The following is a 22,981-nucleotide window of genomic DNA, read 5'->3' as shown; positions in this document are numbered from 1 at the left end:
ATTCCAAAGTTATGTACAGTATTTGGAACTAACATTGTGTCAGTTTTTCTTTTTTTTTTTTTTTGCTAGGGTCACATTGCATTTTCACTCAATTAAAACATCTGAACCTTTTCTCCTACTGCATTTGAGGCAGGTTAAAACAGTCTGTATCTTTATGACTGATTTTTTTAAGTTTGGTAGGATGTCACGTTTATCCCCAAACAAATTAAATCTTGTTAGTGTCATTCCATCAATCTATCCAAATTATTTTGAGTCCTGATTATGTCAGTCACCACATTCATTGTCCCTTCCAGTTGTGGGAGAGGGAAGGCAGTAAATTAAAAAGTCTGACTTCTATCTCTCTCCCTAGGTTGCTGATAAGAAGACTGAGAGTTTCATTTTTAAGATTATTGTTGTATCATAGCTTTGAAAGATTTTGCTTGGCGAAGTTACGTGACCTTCATCCTTTTTTATTTCTTTGGTCTTATCGCCAAGCCACTCAACACAGCTGAACTCCCTTCAAAGGCATGTACTTTTGATGCCTGAAGTCAAGTTCTGTAAGCACTCCTTGATTCTCTTGTCCTTCTCCTAAGCAGGTTTAGGACCAAGAAGGAAAACTTAAATCTATCAAAGTTGTTATTTTATAATTTCAGTATGCAATTAAAGCTTCTTAAACTAACTCTCTTTACTGCCCAGGGACCAGCAGCAAAGACAGAATCAAGGGACCATGGGAGCAGCTTGTTTTCTTCAGTTTGACTATCAGTTTAAATATTTATGTACTTGATCTCTTGAAGACTAAAATAAATTTACTCATATTTTTAAACAATTTTGAAAACTTAGGAGAACAATTATCTGTGGGAAATAACGTGATTAATGTGATTAAGGAGTTCATTTTCCCTATTTAGATAGGAAAAAACCCCCTCAAAACCTTATATCCTTATAATGCAACTTCATATAAAGGAATCTTTAATGTCGTTAGACTGTGAAAAAAGTGTCATTAACGTTGAGAATTAACATTAGCCATCTGTGCACTCTGAGGAACTGACAAGGCACTTTGGAATTTTGTCTCTCAACAACTACACTGTTTTTCATTTGGAAAGGTAGTGTTTTAAGTACATGTTTCAATAAACCAAGTAATTTTTGCCATCTGCCAATGAATCTGTGACTTAGAAACAGGGCCACATTATGAACTTCCATGGATTTGAGGCACTGCTGCCTTTGTGGGCCTTTTCCTCCATAAAAAAATATGAAAAAGTACAGTTTATGACTGGGTTGTTATATAGATGAATATATTAATATTATATATTCAAATATTTTCTTTGACCTAAAGTTTATTTTTTCTTCTGAGTTTTACAAGAAATTAAAACATTTTCACGGGCAAAACATTTTCACGGGCCCTCAAAAGTACCATGGGCTCTCAGCACTATCCCCACTGTGCGTAATGGGTAAGTCTGCTCTGACTAGAAGATATATTTCCTCTTCAATTTATTAATTGTACTTTTGCATTTAATGTCCATATTTTTTAAATGGGGAAAACCAACTCTGTTTCTATGGTACACCTCTATTAAACTCAATAAGCAACTGCATATTTGGTAAGAATGACCTGTATCAGCAAGATATAAAAGACTTAAAAATTGGTAAAATAGAAATGTATGTCCTTTTACATACCTGATTCAAACCAGCTGCCTGGCCTGAAGCTATGAGCATTTACCCATTTTGTAATTTCAAACAGGGTATAACAATCATGAAATACCACATTTTCTCCTACCCCCTCCCTTTCCTAGTGCAATGTAAAAATCTCCTTTTTTTTAGCATCTGGTGATTTTAAGGCTTGATAATTGAAAGCCAAGTGTTATTTTGGCTAATTCATATTCTAATAATGACTCTGTTGTGTTTATAAAAATGATGCATTCTCATTATTAAAAATCCAAGGAATGCAGAAAAGTAAAAAGAACAAGATAAAAAATCCTAACACTCAGAAATAAGCCTCACTAAGTGAACATCCTGTTGGACATTTGGACATCTCTCTAAGCATGTTTGTAGATGAAAAGATGGATGGATGGATGGTAGGTAGATAGATGGGTGGATAGATAGATACATAGATAGAAATGCTTTCATAAAAGTGGAATCGTGCTAATTTTTAAATTTTAAAACTAAATACATTTAATTTTATTTGAAGTTAACTGGATAAAAAGAAGCTAAGTGAAAATTAAGGAATTACTGAAATTTAAATAAACATTTTTTTTCACAGTAAGAGATGTTATTTTTTTTTCTTAGGTTCAGAAAAGAGGTGATGAACTTGATGTTTTTGGCTCTGGCTTTTCTTTTTCTCCATATATTTCTTGGTAGACGTTATTGGTGTTCACCCAGTTCTCTCCCTGTTCTGGGGTGTAGGAGAATTGTACTTCTTCACTCCCTTCAAGTTAGGTGTGACCTTGTGACTTGCTTTAGCCACAAAATGCAAGCAGAAGTGACTAGCATCACTTACAGATGGATGTATTTAATTGCCAGATCTCCAGTCTCTTACCCTTTCTTTCCCTGTCCTGGTGAGCATGAATGCTTATGTGATATGTGAATGTGGAGGAGCATAACATCAGTGTGGCATGGAATGCAGCACCAGCTCACAGAGGCACTGCCCTGAAGAGTCACGTGGGCCTGCGGTGGAAGGTGTGTGAGTGAGAACTTAACTCGTTCTGTTTAGTCATGAGATTCAGGGCTTATTTCCTACTGTAGATAACAGCCTGTCTGGACTGCCACCATCTCCATTTCAGACAGTATAGATTTCCCTGCCATGATAAATGGGCTCATAGGCACTCTCACTCTCTTTCCTCTCTTCCTTCTAGATTTTGGTTAGTTACGTTGTTATTTTCACACAGGGTAATTCAGTGTTTACATTCTATTCTATAATCTAGCCTTGCTTTTGATTAGTTATATTATTGTTTTCATAGAATCAAGATATGTAACATTATGTTCTGTTCAGGTGTTTAAAATTAGTTTTATATTTAAATAAATTCAATATCCAGTACTGATCTTTTTACTGTGGCTTTCCAATCACAGTTCTTAAGAAACAGGTCAGGGGCTTAGAGGATCCTGACTGCCTGGTGGGGGAACATTCCACCCCAGAAAAGAGGGATGTCTTATCATTTGCGTTGCTTAGATTGTTGGTACATGGTGATATGAAAAGCAGAGTGAGTTTTAGTGGTTTTATTTCTACTTTTAAATTCTCTATAAACAATGCATTCTTTATTGCCTGCATCTGAAGCAAACCATTTCCATCTACCCACCCTTGGTATGCCACTGCTGATATTTTTACTTTATTCATTGCACTGACTAGATTGTCAAGGCTTTTAAAGGAAGGTTTGGAACAAACAGTGAATTCTTGAGTTGTTTTTGTGTTCAGCAGTATCTGCTGATTACCTTTTTTATATGAAAATCATCTTGGCTAAGAATAATATTCAGAGACTACTCTTTATTCCCCTTAAAATGTTGGTGGAATTGCATTATCTTTTGCATTTAAAGCACTGTTGAAAAATTTGACTGACTTTCTTCTTGTAGGCAACTTGCTTTTTCTGCTTGAAGAATTATATTTGGGGACAGGAAATTCAATTATTTAACCAGTATATGTCTCATAGTTGATTATTCTATATCAGATTTTTCCTAAAACAGAGTATGCTCTTTCAATTTAGAGATTAGATTCCATCATATATTCATTTTAGGGATATTTTCTTGTGTTAGATTTTTGAATACTTTGGGCTGGGGATCTTCCCAGACCAGGGCTCGAACCCCTGTCCCCTGCATTGGCAGGCAGATTCTTAACCACTGTGCCACCAGGGAAGGCCCCCATTAACATTTCAATGGACTGTGTTTTGCTCTCCTCCGTATCTATCATTTTTCTCTAATTGCTTTTTTTTTTCTCTAATTGCTTTAAATTCTGCCCTTATCTCAAGCCTTTCCTGAATATATATAATTTGGGGTCACGTTAACACTATTCCTTGGTATTTCTAATTTATGTGTTAGTTTCATGGTGATGCTATTTGGTCGTCCATTTATCATTTTAGTATGACAAGCTTCTTTTAAAATCTCATTTTGTTATTTTTATTGTCTCATTGTTAAGCTCTTGTTTTACTGTATTCATGTTTCTATTATACTTTTAAATTATTCTGTGACAAATTACTTTCTCTTATTCCTTGAGGATTGTGAATTTTTTGTCAGTTTTTTTCCCATATAATGTTCCCTTTTTAAATCACTTACGGGACTTCCCTGGTGGCGTAGTGGTTAAGAATCCACCTGCGAATTCAGGGGACACGGGTTCGAGCCCTGGTCTGGGAAGATCCCACATGCCTCAGAGCAACTAAGCCCGTGCACCACAACTGCTGAGTCTATGCTGTAGAGCCCGTGAGCCACAACTACTGAGCCCATGTGCCACAACTACTGAAGCCCGTGCACAGCAACGAAGATCCAACACAGCCCAAAATAAATAAATTAATAAATGAATTAATTAAAAAATAAATAGAATAAAATAAAATAAATCACTTGTTACAATAGTATGTTAGTTGCTGTTCCATTTCATTCCATCTTGCCCATGTTGGGGCAGCCATGCTCAGCCTTTGGTGCTGTAACAGACCGGAGTGGTTTCTCCTTGGCACCCCTATTTGTTGCCCCTTGAGGACTGGATATTTCCTATTCTGTCCACTTTCTTTAGCTTAAGGGCACATGTCAGCAGAAGAGTCGGGCAGAGAGGGGAGCTCATCTGAGTTGTTTGTGTGGGCCACGCTGTAACACCTGTGCTCTGCAGTCTCTCCTGAGACCCTGTGAAATGTCTCATCACTTCTGCCAGGAACAGTCAGTCCTTGTTCTTATTTCTGATCTCTGCATCCTTCCCTGTGGCAATTACCATCCCCAGTCTACTGAAGTCAGAGGAGAAGAAGTGATAAGAAAGCCCACTTAATTCATTGTTCCTCTCCAGATTTGGGGATCTCAGTCTCTCTTTTAGAGTTGAGTTTTATTGAATGATTGATACAGCTTCAGGGGGGTATTGGACTGTGGTTCTGCTATCTTTTTTGGGGGGGTGGGGCTGCCTTTCTATTACCTTTTGTTTGTTTCCTTAGGTACTGGGAGGTTGGACTCAGAGTATTTACCCAGAAACCATCTTGGGGTCTGTCAGTGGTTCTAACTCTCTTAAAATTAACCATCTATGTAGAGGGAGGAGTTCATTGTGGCCCAGTTCAGTACAGAGAGTGGGAACCTGCCTACCCTGAACCTTGACAATATCTTACTGTTATAGAGTCGCCCACCCCCCCTTAAAATTTTCTATATACTCCCAGATGATACAGTATGATTTCTTTGGTTTTTAAGTGCTAAGTAACTAAAAGTAGGAGCACTTGGTAACACTGTAGCCATAGAGAGCACAGCTAAATGAGTATGCTGTCATTGTAATGGATCATTCCTTTTAATTTGTTCATTTATCCAACAATATTCATTTATGTAATGAGAACCTACTATGTGCTAGGTACTATTCTTGGTGCCCAGGATACATCATTGGGCATCACTGAACAAAATTGACAAAATTCCCCTGCCTGTGAGGAGCTTACATTCTAGCAGGGATGGGATGAGTGTGTGGAGTGGGGCCAGTCAGCAACAACAAATACAGTGCATCCATAAAATATATGATATGTTTGAAGGTGATACGTGGATAAGGGGGATCACAGAGTGGAATGGGAGTTGTCACTGAGAATAGGGCAGTCAGGCTGGGTTTTATTGAGAAGTCACACTTGATGGAGGAAGTCAGAAGAAGAATGTTCCAGGGAGAAGGACCAGCTAGCACAAGACCCTAAGGTTCCAGGCAGACTGGTGTGTTCAGGGGGCAGGATGAATGGTAAATTGATGGAGTTGGGTCAGGTCTGCGCAAGTGTGTGAGAAAAATGAGTGGTTCGGCAAGTTGTAACATGAACTTTTAAAGTTTTAAATCCTGTTTTGAAAAAATTTACTCTACCAATGTTCAATTAACTTTTTTGCAATGGAAGGATAAGTTTCCATGAGTGATATTTAGAAAGCAAGAACAAGCAAAAAAGCATCACTAAAACCCCAAAGATCTTGGTTCTCTCTTAGAAGACATGTAGGGAAAAGTGATGCAACAATATGTGAATAATTATTAACGAGAAGTCAAAAAGCATGAGATCTGCAGAAAATAAAATTGCTTTTTTAAAAGATAGTATAACGTGTCATATCTAAATAAGGCCTTGAAAGTCCTGGTTTTACCTTTTCCAAATGAGAAAACAATCCAAGAGAAGCTAAATGACTTATCGCCAGTTTTATGGCAAGTTGGTGGCAGATTCAAATGTAGATAGTAGCCAGGCCTGCCAATTCTGAGCCCAGACCTCTGTCCACCCTGCCTCCCTCCTTTTAACTCAGTGAGAACTCAATTATTGCTCATAGTTTTGTTGTTGACGTTCCATGGACTTGATGGCAAATCAAGTTTTCCATGACAGTAAGTATGATTTCCTTGCATTTTGCAACAGGGCATTCATCTAGCTGAAAATCGGTTTTAGAAAGACCAGTTTATTTCTCCACCTCTCTGTGAGGACCAGACTGTTCTCTGTGATTATATACCAGAACAAGGGGTTCTAATTAGTTTTCTTTTCAAGGTGCTTTTCTTTCATTTCCAGGCAGCCAGTCAGACCTTGGGCCAAAGGGATTTCTCTGCAAAACCATTGCACTCAGGGATGCAGGTTAACATGTGGGCCCTGGGAGGTGGCCTGTCATGTTAGTTTTCTCAGCCTGGCAGCCTCCCCCTACTTCCTCCCCTTCCATAACTAATTACTCTGTCCGATACATACATATTCTTATTTATGTGTGTTTTTGTAAATGGTGTTGTTTTAGACATATATTTTAAAATTCACATTGTTATAGATATCATTCTTCTTTTAACATTTTCACCTTATTCCATTCTTTCTAACTGCATGGTATTCCCTATATGCTCCTTCATATTTATTTATCTGCTCCCCTAGTATTGAGCTCTTGTATTGCTTCCAGCTCTTTTCTTCCCAGTGTTACTTGATATAAACAACCTCATACATGACCCCTCATGGGGTCTGATCTGAATGAGAATTCTTCTGGGATATATAAACCCCAAAACAGGATTGCTGGATTATAAGGTATATATGTTTGCTAACACAAATGATTTAGCTTTGTACAAACAGCCTTCTGCATGTCCCTTATCGATCTTTTTCAGAATTTTTCTTGGGTACATACACCTAGGAACAAGATTGTATACTATATTCAGTTTTATTCACACCGCCACTTGCTTGTAGAATGGCTGCTCAGTCTTCATTCCCACCAACAGTGAATAAAGTTTCCTACATGGCCACATCCCAGCCAAAACTTGGTATTGTCTAGATTTCTATGCACATAAAGTAATTTATCATTGTTGTTTCAATTGTTATTTCTTAAATTTCTGCATTTGAGCATCTCTTTATATGCTTGCTTTTGCATTTCCTCTCATTTGAATTGCCTGGTCATTCCTTTGTCCTTTTTCCTTTGGAGATTCTTATCTTTTTTCCTGTTGGTTTCAGGAGTACCTTATAAATCCAGAAATTTTTCCCTCCTTGGTTTTAGACATTAACAGATATCTTTTCCCATTCTCCTCTGTCAACTTGAATCATAGTCTCCTTTGATGTAAAAAATTCATCTTTGGGGGATTCATTTAAAAAGTCACTTCTGGGGTGGGGGAGGGATAAATTAGGAAGTTGGGATTAACATATACACACTACTATATATAAAATAGATAACCAACAAGGACCTACTGTATAGCACAGGGAACTGTACTCAATATTTTGTAATAACCTATAAGGGAAAAGAATCTGAAAAAGTATATATATTACACACATATATAAAACTGAATCACTGTGCTGTATACCTGAAACTAACATGACATTGTAAATCAACTATACTTCAATTTTTAAAAGTTAAGTAAAAATTTTTCTTAAACTAGAAAAAAAGAGGTCCCTTCCCACCACAGGTCATAAAGATAATCCAGTGTTATTTTCCATTAAGTTTATAGTTTTGCCTTTTATGTTTGGGCCTTTATCCACATGGAACCTGCCACTGTTTATGGTGTGATGTAAAAGTCCAGTTTCTTTTTAAATATTTATAATTAGCTAGCTTTCCCCAATTTGGAGAAAGCCTCTCCTTACCCCATTATGAAATTTTAATTGTCATTACAAGAATTATCATCTTTATTTAATAATAATGTCTTCCCAGCCAGCACATGAATGATCATTTATTCAGATCTTGCTTTATGTCTTTTAATAAAGGCTTAAAATTTTCTGCATGGAGGTCTTATGTGATCTTTGTTAATTTAATTTCTAGATCCTTTATAGTTTTCATTGCATACTTTATTTTATTTTATCTTGTATTTGATTATTGCCAGAATGTAGAAATGCTGTTTTGTTGATTTTTGTTTTGAGTTGATCTTGTATCTGGCAGTTTTGTTCAACTCTCTTATTTGTTCTGATGGATTGTTTATTGATCCTGGCCTTTTTCTACGTATTAAATCATACTCTGAAAATGCTTCCCTTCAAATGTTAATACAAAATTTCTTTTTCTTTTTTTACAGCATTGGTCAGGACTTCCACTACTGTATTCAATAGTAATGGTGCTAGTGGGCATAACTTGTCTTGTTCCCATTCTTAAAGGGGATACATTTTAAAGTTCTTCATTAAGTCAAATGCTTATTGAAGGCTTTTATAATTTTATCAAGTTTTAAAAGTTGCCCATATTCCTAGTTTTTAAAGAAGAAAATGTTAATGATACATAGGTATCAAACTTCATCAAATCCTTTTTTTTTTCATGTATTAATATAGTGCCTTTTCTCTTTAGGCTAGTGATATGTTGAATTAATTGATAATTTTTATGATGTTGAAATTATTGTAATCGTGCGATAAATTCTACTTGTTCACAATGTATTATTTTAAATACATTTTTAAAAACTCAAATAGTTAATGTTTAGGATTTTTACATCTAAAATTATAACTGAAATGAGCCTGTGATTTTTCTTTTCTGTATTCTCCTTGTTGTTTGGAATAAAAAGTACAGGAGCTTAGTAAAATGGGCTAGTTTTGTTCCTTTTCTATTTTCTGGAACAACTTACATAAGTTAGGAAATGAAATGTTCTATGAATATTTGATAGAACTAACCTATAAGACCATTGGGGCCCAGGGCTCTTTAGCAGGGGAGGGCCTTGATTACCACTTTGGTATATTTAATACGTTGGTTTATTGAAGTTTTCTATTTTGTCCTGCACCAACTTTGGCATTTTATATATTCCCAGTAATATATCACTTCATCTACTTTTTAAAAGTGTATTAGTTCACTTGTGAGTGTTTACAGATTATTGCTCAGCACATTTTCACTCCTCCCACCCTGTGAGAAGATTTAATTCCCTGTCCTGTTGGTCTTGGGCTTGGCCACATGTCTTGCTTTGGTCCATGGAACATTAGTAGACTTGAACTGAGCAGAGGCCTTACATGTCCTTGGGGAAGAGGTTAGCCTTTTCTCCTGAAAAGTGGCTGCACCAGAAGGGGACAGTCTCTTAGCTCAACTTTTTTTTTCTGGTCCAACAAACCTGAAGCATATGGCACTTCCGTCAGTGAGTTAGGGAGAGCGGTATATATCACCAGCTCTCCAAAGGAATGTGTATGGTTTTGCAAAGTGCTACCCCATGTCCAGCTGAGTCTCTTTATAAAGCACTCATATGTGCTTACCAAATCTCCAGTTATATTTCAAAATAACTGGAGTTTAAAACGGAGTTCTACAGTTAAAATGCTTGCTGTTATTCTAGACTTCTGACCATGGCTTTATCTGACTTTCCTAGCAGCTGTTTACATGTCTGCCGTGCCACTCCTTTACTCCATGGCCTTCAGTCTTTGAACTGTACTTTTGAACTTTGTATAGGTCCTCTTCTCGGGTCACCATTAAGGTGGCCACATATCGTAGGATGCAGGGTACAAAGCAGGGGTCAACCAGACAGGACACTGGGCCTGTGAACTTTCCTTCACTCGGAGAACCCACACCCAGCCAGGGTGGACCAGGGAGTGCTGTCTGCACAGAGGTTTGTTGGAAGAGTTGACATTTTTTCTGGAACAAGTAGACAAAGTCAGAAACACATAGCTAGTAGAGATGGTGAGTTGGAAGCTTGACTTGGAGGAACTTTTTGATTTAAGAATATCATCAATTTCTGAAAAAGTATACGTTAAGTTCCATATTGCACTCAGCAATGGGCTAAAGGTTGGAAAGGAAGGGCACAGAAGTAGAAGACATGGTCTCTGCACATAAGGAGCTTGGGAGACAGCAATGTCATATAAGGAACAGAAAAGTTATGTGTGAGTCTTTTAGATTTGAGCCCAGAGCAGCTGGGCTGATATGCTGATAAGTATGAGTGTGGGAGGAAGAGTTGGTTAGAGAGGAGGGGTCACTATGCTGTTTTCATCCATGTCATGACCACAGAGACGGAGGGTAGAGGGGTGGGTGGCTAAGTGGGGAGATGGGGGGTGGGGACTGAGGGGTGTTGAGCCCTTCAAATGGATTTTTGGCTTCATCGTGGTAGATGAGTTTATCAGAGAATGTTGTTTCTTTTGAAACAGGTGAGTTTTAACTTCACTGAGAATGGAATTAAAGGATTGCATGAAAGAGATAGGATCTGTATAAGGGAGAGCATTTTGTCAGTATAAAAGGAGTAACTCCCTGCTTAGGATTTTTTTATAAAATAGCCATTCTTGTGTCCCAGTATCTGGTGGTTCTTAACCAGGGGTAGTACTGCCTTGCGCCAGGGTATGTGGACATGTGTGCTAAGGCTTGGGTAGGGGATGTTACTAGCACTTAGTAGGTGCAGGCCAGGGATGCTCCAGACCTTGCTGTGCACTGGGGACAGCACTGCACAATGGATTGTCCTGCCCGAGATGCCAATAGCGCACTTGTTGAGAAACACTGGACTCCCCAAGCTTCAGTCATTTCTGTTCTACTTGTACAATTCTTGCCTTATCTTTTAACACCTGTACCACTAATTTGATGCTTTTATTTAAATTTACTTTTTATTTTAAAACTTACTTTTCTTTTTTGTTTACTTTTTGGTCATTCTATATCTGCTTTTTTATTTACTTAATCCTTGCAGTCATGGGTTTGAAAGGCTATTTATACTTTTCTAATCGTGTTAAAATAGATCCATGACTACTCTAATACAGAATGTTCCCCTCTGTACCCCCGGCATCACCTTGCCCACCACCAGTGGTGTGCACATCAAGCTTTGAGGAACAGTGGCCAGGCGGTCACAGTGGATTGATTTATAGCTCGACCTGATTTGATGTAGTATGTCCTTGGGAGTTGACACTACCGCCTTAGGACTCTCATTTTTAATTAACCACGTATTCAGCAGAATTCATGAGCTGGAAGGCTCATGAGGATACTTTTCCAGATAGAGGTCAGACGACACAAACAGCTATTATTGTCTCTCTCCGTGTATAAGATCTCCTTGGAAGGGCTTGATTTGTTCTTGGCTGGGTCGCGCTTATGTGCCAATTATCTTTGCTCAAGCCTGTGTCCGTAGATTGCTGGCCACCTCCCAGTTATATGGCAGTATTCACAAGGGATATGTGACCCTGAGAGTGTAGAGGAAGGAGAGCAAATACTGTCCTCACTTCCACCTCTTTGGCTCAAAGCATATGTTGCATTAATAGTTGGCCAGGAGTCAGAATGATGACAGAGTGTAGCAGAATCACAGATGCTCCCGCCCCAACACCCAATGAACTGACCCAAAAAGCAGTTCACAACAAAAACATTCGCCAGCAACAACCCAACAGACAAGAAAACCAATCACAGCTTTGTGCTGTGCACTTTGCCCAGTGGCAGGTAATGAAGGAAACCGTCCATCCCGACCCCTCAGGAGCAATGCCGGGAAAGGAAGTTGAGGGGACAGCATGCTGAGGATTCCCACTAACACAGATCAGTATGGGAAGAAGCTGCCCGAGAAGGTGAGTGGGTGGCCTCGGCGAATGTCAGGCAACGGCCACAGCAGAGTCAGGAAGGCAACTCGGAGCAAGCCATCTCCCCAGTTACAGGAAAGAGCTCACAGGGGTGAGTGCACCCTGGCAGAGCGGGCTCTGTTGTCAGACATTTAACTGGCTTCCAAAAGAGAGGGCAGTGCGTAGGACCCCCGGCACGGGCTGGCCTTGTGAGTCCTACCTCTCCTTCACGGCAGAGCATAGAAAGCCACAGCCAACCTCAGAGTGTAGCTCAGAGGGAGAAAGGCAATGGGTCCCCTATGGAGTGAGCAGAGTGTCAAGGATGCATCAGCTTACTGTACAAGACCAAACAGAACTTCTGGACAGAGATACTCATGTTCAGTATCAGCAAGATGAAACTACATGTCATGAAAACGATGCGAAAATGCTACAGCAGAGGAATGAAATATAGGAACACGGCTTGCAGAAAATAAACATGCAACCAGTCTGGTCTGGGAGAAAACCCAGAGTCCAAAGAAACTCAACCTCACAACGATTTCATGCTGTAGAAGAGCTCAGTATCAATCCAGGAGAAATAAAAACTCAATGTTATGATTAAACAGTAAGATTCTTTTTTATTTTTAATTATAAAATAGAACATAAAACTTGCTATCTTTTCCATTTTCAAGTGTACATTCATGTCGTTGTGCAACTAACCTCCAGAACTCTTATAATCTTACAAAACTGAAACTCTGTCCCTATTAAACAGCAACGCCTCATCACACCCCCCACCCAAGCCCCTGGCAACCATCACTCTTCCCGTCCCACTGAATTTGACTATTCTAAGTACCTCATATGAGTGGAATCATGGAGTATTTGTCCCTTTCGTGACTGGTTTATTTCACTGAGGATAATGGCCTTAAGGATCATCCATTTTGTAGCATGAGTCAGAATTTTTTTCCTTATTTAGGTTGAATAATATTCTAATGTATAACATACCACATTTTGTTTATCCATTCATACCTCGATAGACTCTTGAGTTGCTTCTACTTTTGGCTGTTGTGAACAATGCTGCTAGGAACATGGATGTACAAATATCTCTTCAAGTAACTGCTTTCAATTCTTTTGGGTAATATAATCCAGAAGTAGAATTGCTGGATCATAATTCAATTTTTAATTATTTGAAGAACTGCCATACTGTTTTCCATAGCAGCTGCACCATTTTACATTCCCACCAACAGTGCATAAGGATTGCAATTTCTCCACATTCTTACCAATGCTTATTTTGTTTTGTTTTGTTTTTTGAGTAGCCATCCTAATGGGTGGCAGTAGAAAGGGATTTTTAAAAGATAGATTGAAGAGCCAATAAAAATTAAGAACAAAAATATGATATAATATTTGAACCAGGAGGAAAAAAATACAGAATAGCCATAACTGTCAGTCAAATGAATGGCATGGGGGAAAGGCATGAGATAATCACAGGAAAGGAGTTAAAACAGTAAGAGAGAAAATGACAGCCATGGAGGATAGGCAAAGCCATCCAGTATAAGGAATAGAAATAAAGAATGCAAAGATATAATGCAGGGAGATTTTTCTGAAAGGGAGGAAGAACTAAATCTTTGGTGAGAAGGCCATGCCACATACATGGAAAGGCTGATGAAGAGTGACCAAGATAAACCCTGGTCTAGAGTTTCAGTACTGTAAACTCCAGAGAGAAAAAGCAAATAATACAAAAAGGGGGATGTTCAAGTCATTATCAGAATTCTCCATACCAGCATTCTCTACCATAAAATATGAGCAAGTTCTACAAATGTAAGAGGAATAAAATTATTTAAATAATATAAAATTATATTCATAATTTAGAATATAATAATATAATATGACATTATTTTTATAAATATTGTTATTGTTCAGCAGTGAAGGCAGTAAGCAGACAGTCTTGATCTGAAAGAACTCAAGAAGTATAGTAACCATGAACCTTTCTTGAAGAAAACCACCCGATGAAGAGATTCACCCAAATGACTCAAATCAAAATAACAGACTCAAAAGTAGAAAAGCCATGGTTAAAAAACAGTAACAACTATAAAAAAAAAACAGTGGTGAAGATTCAAACCATTATAATATAGTTTTAAGACTAAACAGCTGGGAGAAGATTATTGTTACAGAAGCATGTAAATGTTATGCATCCAAGAGAATAAAAATGATAGAAGCAAAAAAAATCTAGAGGTATGAGGAAAAAGAGAGGAAATATAAAGTGTTCATTATAAAGCATCAGTGTGAAAACATGTAGTTTACCTCTTAAATTTTCATTAATTTTTTTCTCAGCATTAAATTTTTTGTTTGTGTGTATGTGTTTTTTGTTTGTTTTTTTGTTTTGTTTTTTTAAGCATTTAATTGCAGGTCAGAAAGCCATTTAGTTTCACTTCGGCTGCTTTTCCTTCTGTTATATTCAAGCAAAATTAAGTTACTCTTATTAGAAAAATAACTGTTATATTCTCCTTCTCACAGTATACACACATAAAGAGATGTCCCGAATGATGTTCACAAACTGTCAGTAAGATGGTAGGATAGTGGATAATTTGTTTTCTTCTTTGTACTTTTTTGTGTTGTTTGAATTTTTTAAATAAGCCCATATTTTTATAAAAGCTGTAAAAGAAGTGTCAGTTAATATAAAATATTTTGGTCAGTAGTATCATTATTCTAATTTGCTTCTTAGTCATTTTAAAAAAAGCAGTCTTGACAGATACCAGAGAGAGTCCTTGACAATATTTTTGCAACTCATGCCGAAGGTATTGGCAACTGCCTAGAGACCAAAGGCACATGCTGTGGAAAACATCAGCTATTCTAACAGGATGCTTTTAGCCTTCTCATTGAATTCATAAATCAAAACAGTGAGCTGGTGAGTGTGAAGTGGGATTGACCTGAATTTCTGTGATGCTGGTGACAAAAAGTATAGTATAATGTGCTATTGTACTGAAGTCTGAGGTTCCAGTCCTGGCCTAACCCATCACCGGCATCATCATTTTGGGTGTTTGGAGTCCATGTCAACCTCTGCTCTTTGCTACAGTGACTGTCACTTCCTTGAACCTGCCACATCCCCCTGCCTCAGGGTCTTTTCATGCGCAGTTCCCACTGCACAGGGCACACCTCCTTTCCTTTCCCTTCACTGGGTTCCTTCTTACTCATGCTCGGGACTTAGCTTTAACCTCCTTCCTCTGGAAGGCCTTCTGTATAACCCAGTGGCACTTCTCAGCACATTTGTAGTCACTCGCTCAGTGTCAGACTTCCTCAGCAGACTGGCCTCGGGGAGATAGGGCTCCAGTTTAGGAAGTGCAAGGTCAGGTTCTCTCATTGCCCCTTCACAGCACGTACTTCCTCTCGTCTCTGGGCTCAGCCAGGATGGTTACTCTCCTCCTGTGACTTGTGCTGGGATGGTGAACTCTGCTCGCCTCTCTTCCTGCTCCCTCATGGCCTCTAGGTTTTCTTTTTCTCAGGGGGCCTCTTAGCCCCTGCTTCTGTTAGAAGCTGTCACTTTTTTTGGTGGTGTTCAAGTTTGTTAGGATAGAGTGGCTGTTCTGTTCAGCCCCTTACGCTCTAGCACTAGCCATTCCTGCAGGAGAGAGTGTCACCCCTCCGCCCACAGGCCAGTGCCAGAGGGAGGTGGGCCCTGCAGGCATCCTTAGATTCCCCCAGAAGCCTTGGGTTGACCTCTCTAGTAAAAGAGATGGAGATGAAAAAAGCATGTTACAAAGCAGTACCTGCAGTGTAATCCTAAATGTATGTTTTATGTATAAAAGACTGAAAAAAAAATAGATCAGTGACCCAAGTTGTGATCTACCCTGGAGACTGTTCCGTGTGCACTTGAGAAGAAAGTGTATTCTGCTGTTTTTGGATGGAATGTCCTATAAATATCAATTAAGTCCATCTGGTCTAATGTGTCATTTAAAGCTTGTGTTTCCTTATTTATTTTCTATTTGGATGGTCTGTCCACTGGTGTAAGTGGGGTGTTAAAGTTACCTACTATTACTATGTTACTGTCGATTACCCCTTTTATGGCTGCAAACAGATGGAAAGTTATACCATGTTCTTGGATTGGAAGAATCAATATTGTGAAAATGACTATACTACCCAAAACAATCTACAGATTCAATGCAATCCCTATCAAATTACCAATGGCGTTTTTCACAGAACTAGAAAAAAAAATTTACAATTTGTATGGAAACATAAAAGACCCCAAACAGCCAAAGCAATCTTGAGAAAGAAAAACGGAGCTGGAGGAATCAGGCTCCCTGACTTCAGACTATATTACAAAGCTACAGTAATCAAGACAGTATGGTACTGGCACAAAAACAGAAATACAGATCAATGGAACAGGATAGAAAGCCCAGAGATAAACCCATGCACATATGGTCACCTTATCTTTGACAAAGGAGGCAAGAATATACAATGGAGAAAAGACAGCCTCTTGAACAAGTGGAGATGGGAAAACTGGACAGCTACCTGTATAAGAATGAAATTAGAACACTCCCTAACACCATACACAAAAATAAACTCAAAATGGATCAAAGACCTAAATTAAGGCCAGACACTATCAAACTCTTAGAGGAAAACATAGCCAGAACACTCTATGACATAAATCATAGCAAGATCCTTTTTGACGCACCTCCTAGAGTAATGGAAATAAAATCAAAAATAAACAAATGGGACCTAATGAAACTTAAAAGCTTTTGCACAGCAAAGGAAACCATAAACAAAATGAAAAGACAAACCTCAGAATGGGAGAAAATATTTGCAAATGAAGCAACTGACAAAGGATTAATCTCCAAAATATAGAAGCACCTTATGCAGCACAATATCAAACAAACAAACAACCCAATCCAAAAATGGGCAGAAGACCTTAACAGACATTTCTCCAAAGTAGACTTACAGATTGCCAACAAACACATGAAAAGATGCTCAACATCACTAATCATTAGAGAAATACACATCAAAACCACAATGAGGTATCACCTCACACCAGTCAGAATGGTCATCATCAAAAAATCTAGAAACAATAAATGCTGGAGAGGGTGTGGAGAAAAGGGAACCCTTCTCCACTGTTCGTGGGAATGTAAACTGATACAGCCACTATGGAGAACAGTGTGGAGGTTCCTTAAAGAACTAAAAATAGAATTACCATACGGCCCAGCAACCCCACTACTGGGCATATACCCTGCGAAACCCATAATTCAAAAGGAGTCATGTACCACAATGTTCATTGCAGCTCTATTTACAATAGCCAGGACATGGAAGCAACCTAAGTGTCCATTGACAGATGAATGTTTAAAGAAGGTGTGGCACATATATACAATGGAATACTATTCAGCCATAAAAAGAAACGAAACTGAGTTATTTGTAGTGAGGTGGATGGACCTAGAGTCTGTCATACAGAGTGAAGTAAGACAGAAAGAGAAAAACAAATACTGTATGCTCACACACATTTATGGAATCTAAAAAAATGGTACTGATGAACCTAGTGGCAGGACAGGAATAAAGACGCAGATGTAGAGAACAGACTTGAGGACACAGGGCTGGAAGGGGAAGCTGGGACGAAGTGAGAGAGTGGCATGGACATATACACACTACCAAACATAAAATAGATAGCTAGTGGGAAGCAGCCACATAGCACAGGGAGATCAGCTCGGTGCTGTGTGACCACCTACAGGGGTGGGATAGGGAGGGTGGGAGGGAGACACAAGAGGGAGGAGATATGGGGATATATGTATACATAATAGCTGATTCACTTTGTTATACAGCAGAAAATAACACACCATTGTAAATCAATTATATTCCAATAAAGATATTTTTAAAAAGGAAATAGATCAAATTATTATGAATGGGTTTCTCTGATGGAATTTCAAGTTATTTTTATTTTCTTGTTTTCAAATTTTCTGTTGTAAACATTTCCAAAGATGCTGGGTGGTACTTCTTAAGCCCCTATGTATGGCTTTGTACTGAGTAGCTGCCATGAAGACTAGGAGAAGTTGGCCCCTGCCATTTGGAAGTGTGTGTCATTCCTCCACATTTTTAATTTCTGCCCCTGTCTGATGTGTTTACTCGCTCTCTTCACCCTCGTGTCTTTCTCCTCCCCAGATGACCGGATGGCTGGAATTCCCCCGCACATCCTCCACAGTTCCCCTTCTGACCAGCAGATCAACCAGCTGGCCCAGAGGCTGGGCCCCGAGTGGGAGCCCGTGGTGCTGTCCCTGGGGCTGTCCCAGACCGACATCTACCGCTGTAAGGCCAACCATCCCCACAATGTTCAGTCCCAGATGGTGGAGGCCTTGGTTCGCTGGAGGCAGCGCTTCGGGAAGCAGGCCACCTTCCAGAGCCTGCACAGGGGTCTCCAGGCCGTGGACGTGGACCCCTCGGTGCTCCAGCACATGTTGGGATGATGGCGCCCCATCAGCACCTGGGGAGTCCATCCCCTAGTCTCGTGTGCCGAATCCTGAGTCTCACCCAGGGCAGGTAGATTTGGGGGGACTGGTTTGTTTGTTTTAGTGATTTCTTAGATGAAAGGAGATAATGGGATTTCCACTTGACGTTACTTGAAAGGCGGGATTACTCAGTTGATCTCCCATGGTGATTTGACAATTCATTGTTTCTAATTGCTCGGAGATTACATTATTTGAATTGTGCAGGTTTTAATTGTGTGGTTGCCTTTTAATAGACTGGTAAATCCTAGTGGCTCAAAAAAATACAGGTGTTCTATATATAAAACATCTACTTTTATGTTGCCTGGGAACTGAACTGTGGACTTAGCTATTAATCATGATGTTAATAATAAAAATTGAATTACTGTATATAATGTGGCCCTCTCATGAGAAAGTATTGCTTGTGTTTTTTTTCTTTCATTCTTGTGTTGCATAGATTCAGGGTGTAAAACTACAGTAGTCATTTCTTTGGAACAGAGTAGTAACAGCGAAATGGTTACTTTCTCTAGTCAAGATAAATCGCTCAGGCAGGGTGTCTGCATTAAATTTAAGACACTGAAGCTCCCTGCAAAGACCAGTTCAAGTACCAGCATGCATACCTGAGCCCTTTATCTGTAAAAGATTTGCTTAAGAAAATCCCGTGCCCTTTATTTAAAGGACTGGGGGTTGGGGGGCCGTGTGGTCTTTCCGTTGAAGCCTTGATGGTTGAAGTGTCATGCTCCTAAGGACTGTGATTTAGTTTTCTGACTTTTTACTAGGAACACGTGGTATGTGTCAAATGCTTTACTGTTTTCAAGGCTTTTCACACATGTGATCTCATATGGACCTCACAAAAAGCCTATGAAGAAGTTGGGTAAGAGAGGTGAGCCCTGTCCTGTATCAAGATGAAGCGATTTGCCTGGGGCGGATGAGTGAGCGTGTGTCTTTGCAGCACTGGTCCTGTGTGCCCTTTCCAGCTGCTCCACGCTGCTCCATCCTCTCTCTCACATGCTCTGGAAGTAGCTTGCTGCCCTCCTCCTGCTAGCAGCATCTCCTCAGACAAGTTACTTCACTTCTCTAAGCCTCAGTTTCCTCATTTGTAGAGTGAGGCAATGATTGTCCCCACCTCCAAGATTTTTGTGATGATTAAAGGAATAACATCTGCCACGGGCTCATCTAGTGCCTGGCCCATCATCAGCTCTTGGGAAATGGTAGCTGTTAATTCACTGCTGTGGCTGAACACAGATGCAGTTCCCAGACCAAGCTGAACAGTGGCTAAAGCTGAGGGCACTGTAGGAGGAAGTGTTATTACCATGTTTCTTGCTAAGCTTTAAAATGTGATATGGCTTTGTTAATGCTACAGTGGGTCCAATCAAGAGAGAGACAGGTGAACATTCCCAATCTGTGATCCATCCTTCTGAATAATTAGAGAATCTATTTCCTAATACTAACTTAACTCAGAATTTTTCAAAGGGAAAAAAATTCTGAGGACAAGCATATAGAGTGCTGAGGTTGGACAGAAAGTGGGTGCTCAAAATGATGACAGTCCTGAGTTAATTACATCCTTTCAGATGTCTAGTAACCATATTCCCTTTCCTAAAAAGAATCGGTTATTTTACGGTTCAACAAACAGTTCAGAAGGATGGTCCACTGGCCTTATCAGCTCTAATTTTCCATTTTGTAGTCCAGCCATTAATTCATTATCTTGTAAAATCCTCACACCTTTGGCCCCATCACTGCACCCAGTGATAGACTGTTCTTCCACGGCATTTTCAATAACTGCTTGTCATTTTGAACGTTGGACTTGTTACGTCGCTCTTCATCCCCCTGGGTTTGTTAACAGAGAGTGGAGCTTTTGTTTTCACCACATGTATGGACGAGTGAGTATAACTGGGCTCGGCTGCATCCGACTAGATGGCATTTTAGAAGTGGGTCTGATGACTCCCCAGGGCATTCCTACCATTTGTAGGGCATCTGTTATGCACAGGTACCTTTGTGCTCTGTCAGCAGTGAAGGACAATTTGTGAAGAACTTGCCATGATGAGCTGGTGGAGTTATCAGGGAGCTCTGATTTGTTGCCCTTAATGAGCAGGACATCTCCACCATCAGATAGCAGCTGCAGCTCTTTGCAGCATGGGCCTGCTCACACTCTTGCAGAAGATTTGCAGAATGGAAGAACCGAACATCAAATCACTGCCTAATTTCTGCCTCTTACTGAGAAGAGTGATGCTACATGGCATCTGCCTGCCTCCCAAGAGAATCCAATAGGTGATTGCCTACAAGGAGTCCTTGTGTTTTTGCACGGAAGAAGGTTCTACAATCCCAGAGATTGCCTACTCCCAGTAAAATTCTTAATGAGTGCAATGAGGTGGTAGAACATTTGTAGGTGCTGACAAAAAAAAAAGATTAAAAAGTCTTACTCCACTTTGGTTTGGGGTATATGTGTGTGGTGTGTGTGGTGTGTGTGGTGTGTGCGTGCGTGTGTGCACACATGCACGTGCGTGGGTATGCCCCTTAACTTTTTAAAAACTGTAACTTCTATGAAATTTTCTCAGTACAAAAATAGTACATCTTTTTTATAGCAGTGAAAAATACCAATAAGCAAGGGAAAAAAAAAGAATTGCTCCCACTCCCATCGTCCAAAGATAACTACTTTTACAGCCCAGTTTTGGTCTATGTCCTCCAGTTACTTTCCCATGCCTGCATATTCTCTCTGTAACAAAAACAGGATTGTATCGTACATGCTGCTTTACAATTGGCTTCTTTTATTTAACATATAACTATCTTTCCATGTCATTAAAGAGTTTTCTATACCTTTCAACATCCTCTGTGATTTTCAGCATCCTCTGTGTTTGGAGCACACTTTAAAATCCTATAATTTTTAGCAGCATATTTGAAGAAATTAAAAGACACTAGCTATTAAGTATAACAATGTCTTTTTGCTGTCAAAACATCCACCATAATCCCACTGTTTGCTTGGTCCCCCTTTAGAGCCCTGTTGTTACTTGAGTAGAGCTATTGACTGTCCCCACTGTGCATTCTTACATCCTCAAGAAGCAAAGTTGAACACATTCCCATAAATGTTCTGGGCTTTATTCTGAGTTTTTAATCTCTTTCTTACAGCAAGATGCCTTCTCCACTGTGGCATGTGATCCACTCAGCTCAGTGTTCTCTTCCTACAAATATGTATCCTGGGGGACAGTAATATCGTGCCTGTCAATCCGAATTTGGTGGGACACCACATTTGATCTGTGTGCAGCCGCTGGTCTACACCGTCATTTTTAGTAGTGGCACACTTTCCAGTATATGCACGTGCCATGACTTGTAGATCACTTTCCTGTTACGTTAGATGGATCTTTAAATGGTTTTTCCTTTTTCACTATTACAAACAGTAATGCAAGGAAAGTCCTTGTTAAATATTTACATTCCACCAGAGGTTACAAAGGCAACTGACGCAGTAGAATGGGTCTGTCTTCATCCCTTTCTCTGAGGAATTCCTCAGAAGTGGTAGTTTTAGAAAGAGACTTCCCTCATTCAGTTATTCAGCAGACACTTATCAGGAAGCTCCCGTGAGCCAGTTACTCTGCTAAGTGGCGAGGCAAAAAGATGACTGATACACCACAGTCCCGGTCCTCCAGAAACTCACTGTTCGGCCAACGAGACCGACATGGATCTCTAATCACAATATGAGATGATGAGGTCCATGCCTGAGTAGTGAGTCTGTGGGAACACAGGGGAGAAAGGATTCACTCTGCCTTGCTTCAGAGGTAAGAGGCATGGAGAATACTCATATAAGGCTCATCTCTTGGGCAAGTTACTCTACCTTTCTGTGCCAGTTTCTTCATAGGTAATGTGGACAATAACAGTACTGTGCTTACAATCGGGCTCCCACAAAATAAAAGCTTAGAACAGTGCATGGCACAGCAAAAATGTTTTGCTAAATCACTGAGTTGAATTATTTCAGCTGTCAGGGTTGGTCTAATATTCTCCACCCTACCGGGTCCCTGAGAAGCGTGAGGGTCAAAATCACCATTTCCTGCTGTGCTTTGCATATGAAAATAGGACGTACATGGTCCTTCAGTACTTTTATCAAGACTTTAAAGACAAGGAATGTGAACTGGTAGGCACAATTCAGAGCATATTCAGAATTGGGATGGGATTCTGATCTAACACTTGGCTATCATTAAATGAATCTCTACAATCAGCAAGCTAGCAATTTGTATGCGCTACCAGAGATGCGAAGATAAATAAGACATAGTCCCTGCCCTGTAGGATCTCAGCCTGTTGAGGAGACAAACATAACAGCCAGCAATTACGATAACTGTTTGGCCAGTATCACAGAGGAGGGCGCAACAGAATTGGCCACTGAGGTGGTGACACTTCAATTGAGATTTGTAAGTGCTGCCCAACTTGGTATGTCGGTCCCTTAAAGGGAAGTTAATGCATATGGATACCAGAATTCCACTTAATTTATTTTACATCCAGTGTGACAAATGGCACTTCTTGCCACGGGTCTACAAGATGCCTCCAAGTTACTGTCTCAAAGCAATCTAGAAG

The 22,981-nt window shown here is 39.6% G+C and overlaps 1 protein-coding gene across 5 annotated transcripts in view; it reads left to right on the top strand.

Moving 5' to 3' along the window:
- Nucleotides 1-21,765, top strand: part of CRADD (CARD and death domain containing adaptor protein) — a 273,486-nt gene extending 251,721 nt beyond the window's left edge. For 3 of the 5 annotated variants that reach the window (XM_081250188.1, XM_081250185.1, XM_081250186.1), the window contains one exon: nucleotides 18,105-21,755. In XM_081250188.1, coding sequence (XP_081106314.1) covers nucleotides 18,105-18,406 — 302 coding nt within the window. In that variant the 3' untranslated portion in view covers nucleotides 18,407-21,755. Of the gene's footprint in view, nucleotides 1-18,104 lie in introns of all 5 variants that reach the window. The other 2 variants (XR_014017146.1, XM_081250187.1) reach the window with 2 other exon arrangements.
- The last annotated feature ends 1,216 nt before the right edge of the window (nucleotides 21,766-22,981 follow it).

The sequence above is a fragment of the Mesoplodon bidens genome, assembly GCF_964165515.1.
Source record: "Mesoplodon bidens genome assembly, chromosome: 11".
Classification (NCBI taxonomy): Eukaryota; Metazoa; Chordata; class Mammalia; order Artiodactyla; family Ziphiidae; genus Mesoplodon; species Mesoplodon bidens.
Note: the sequence above shows the minus strand (reverse complement) of the source record. Positions and strands in the feature narration are given on the sequence as shown.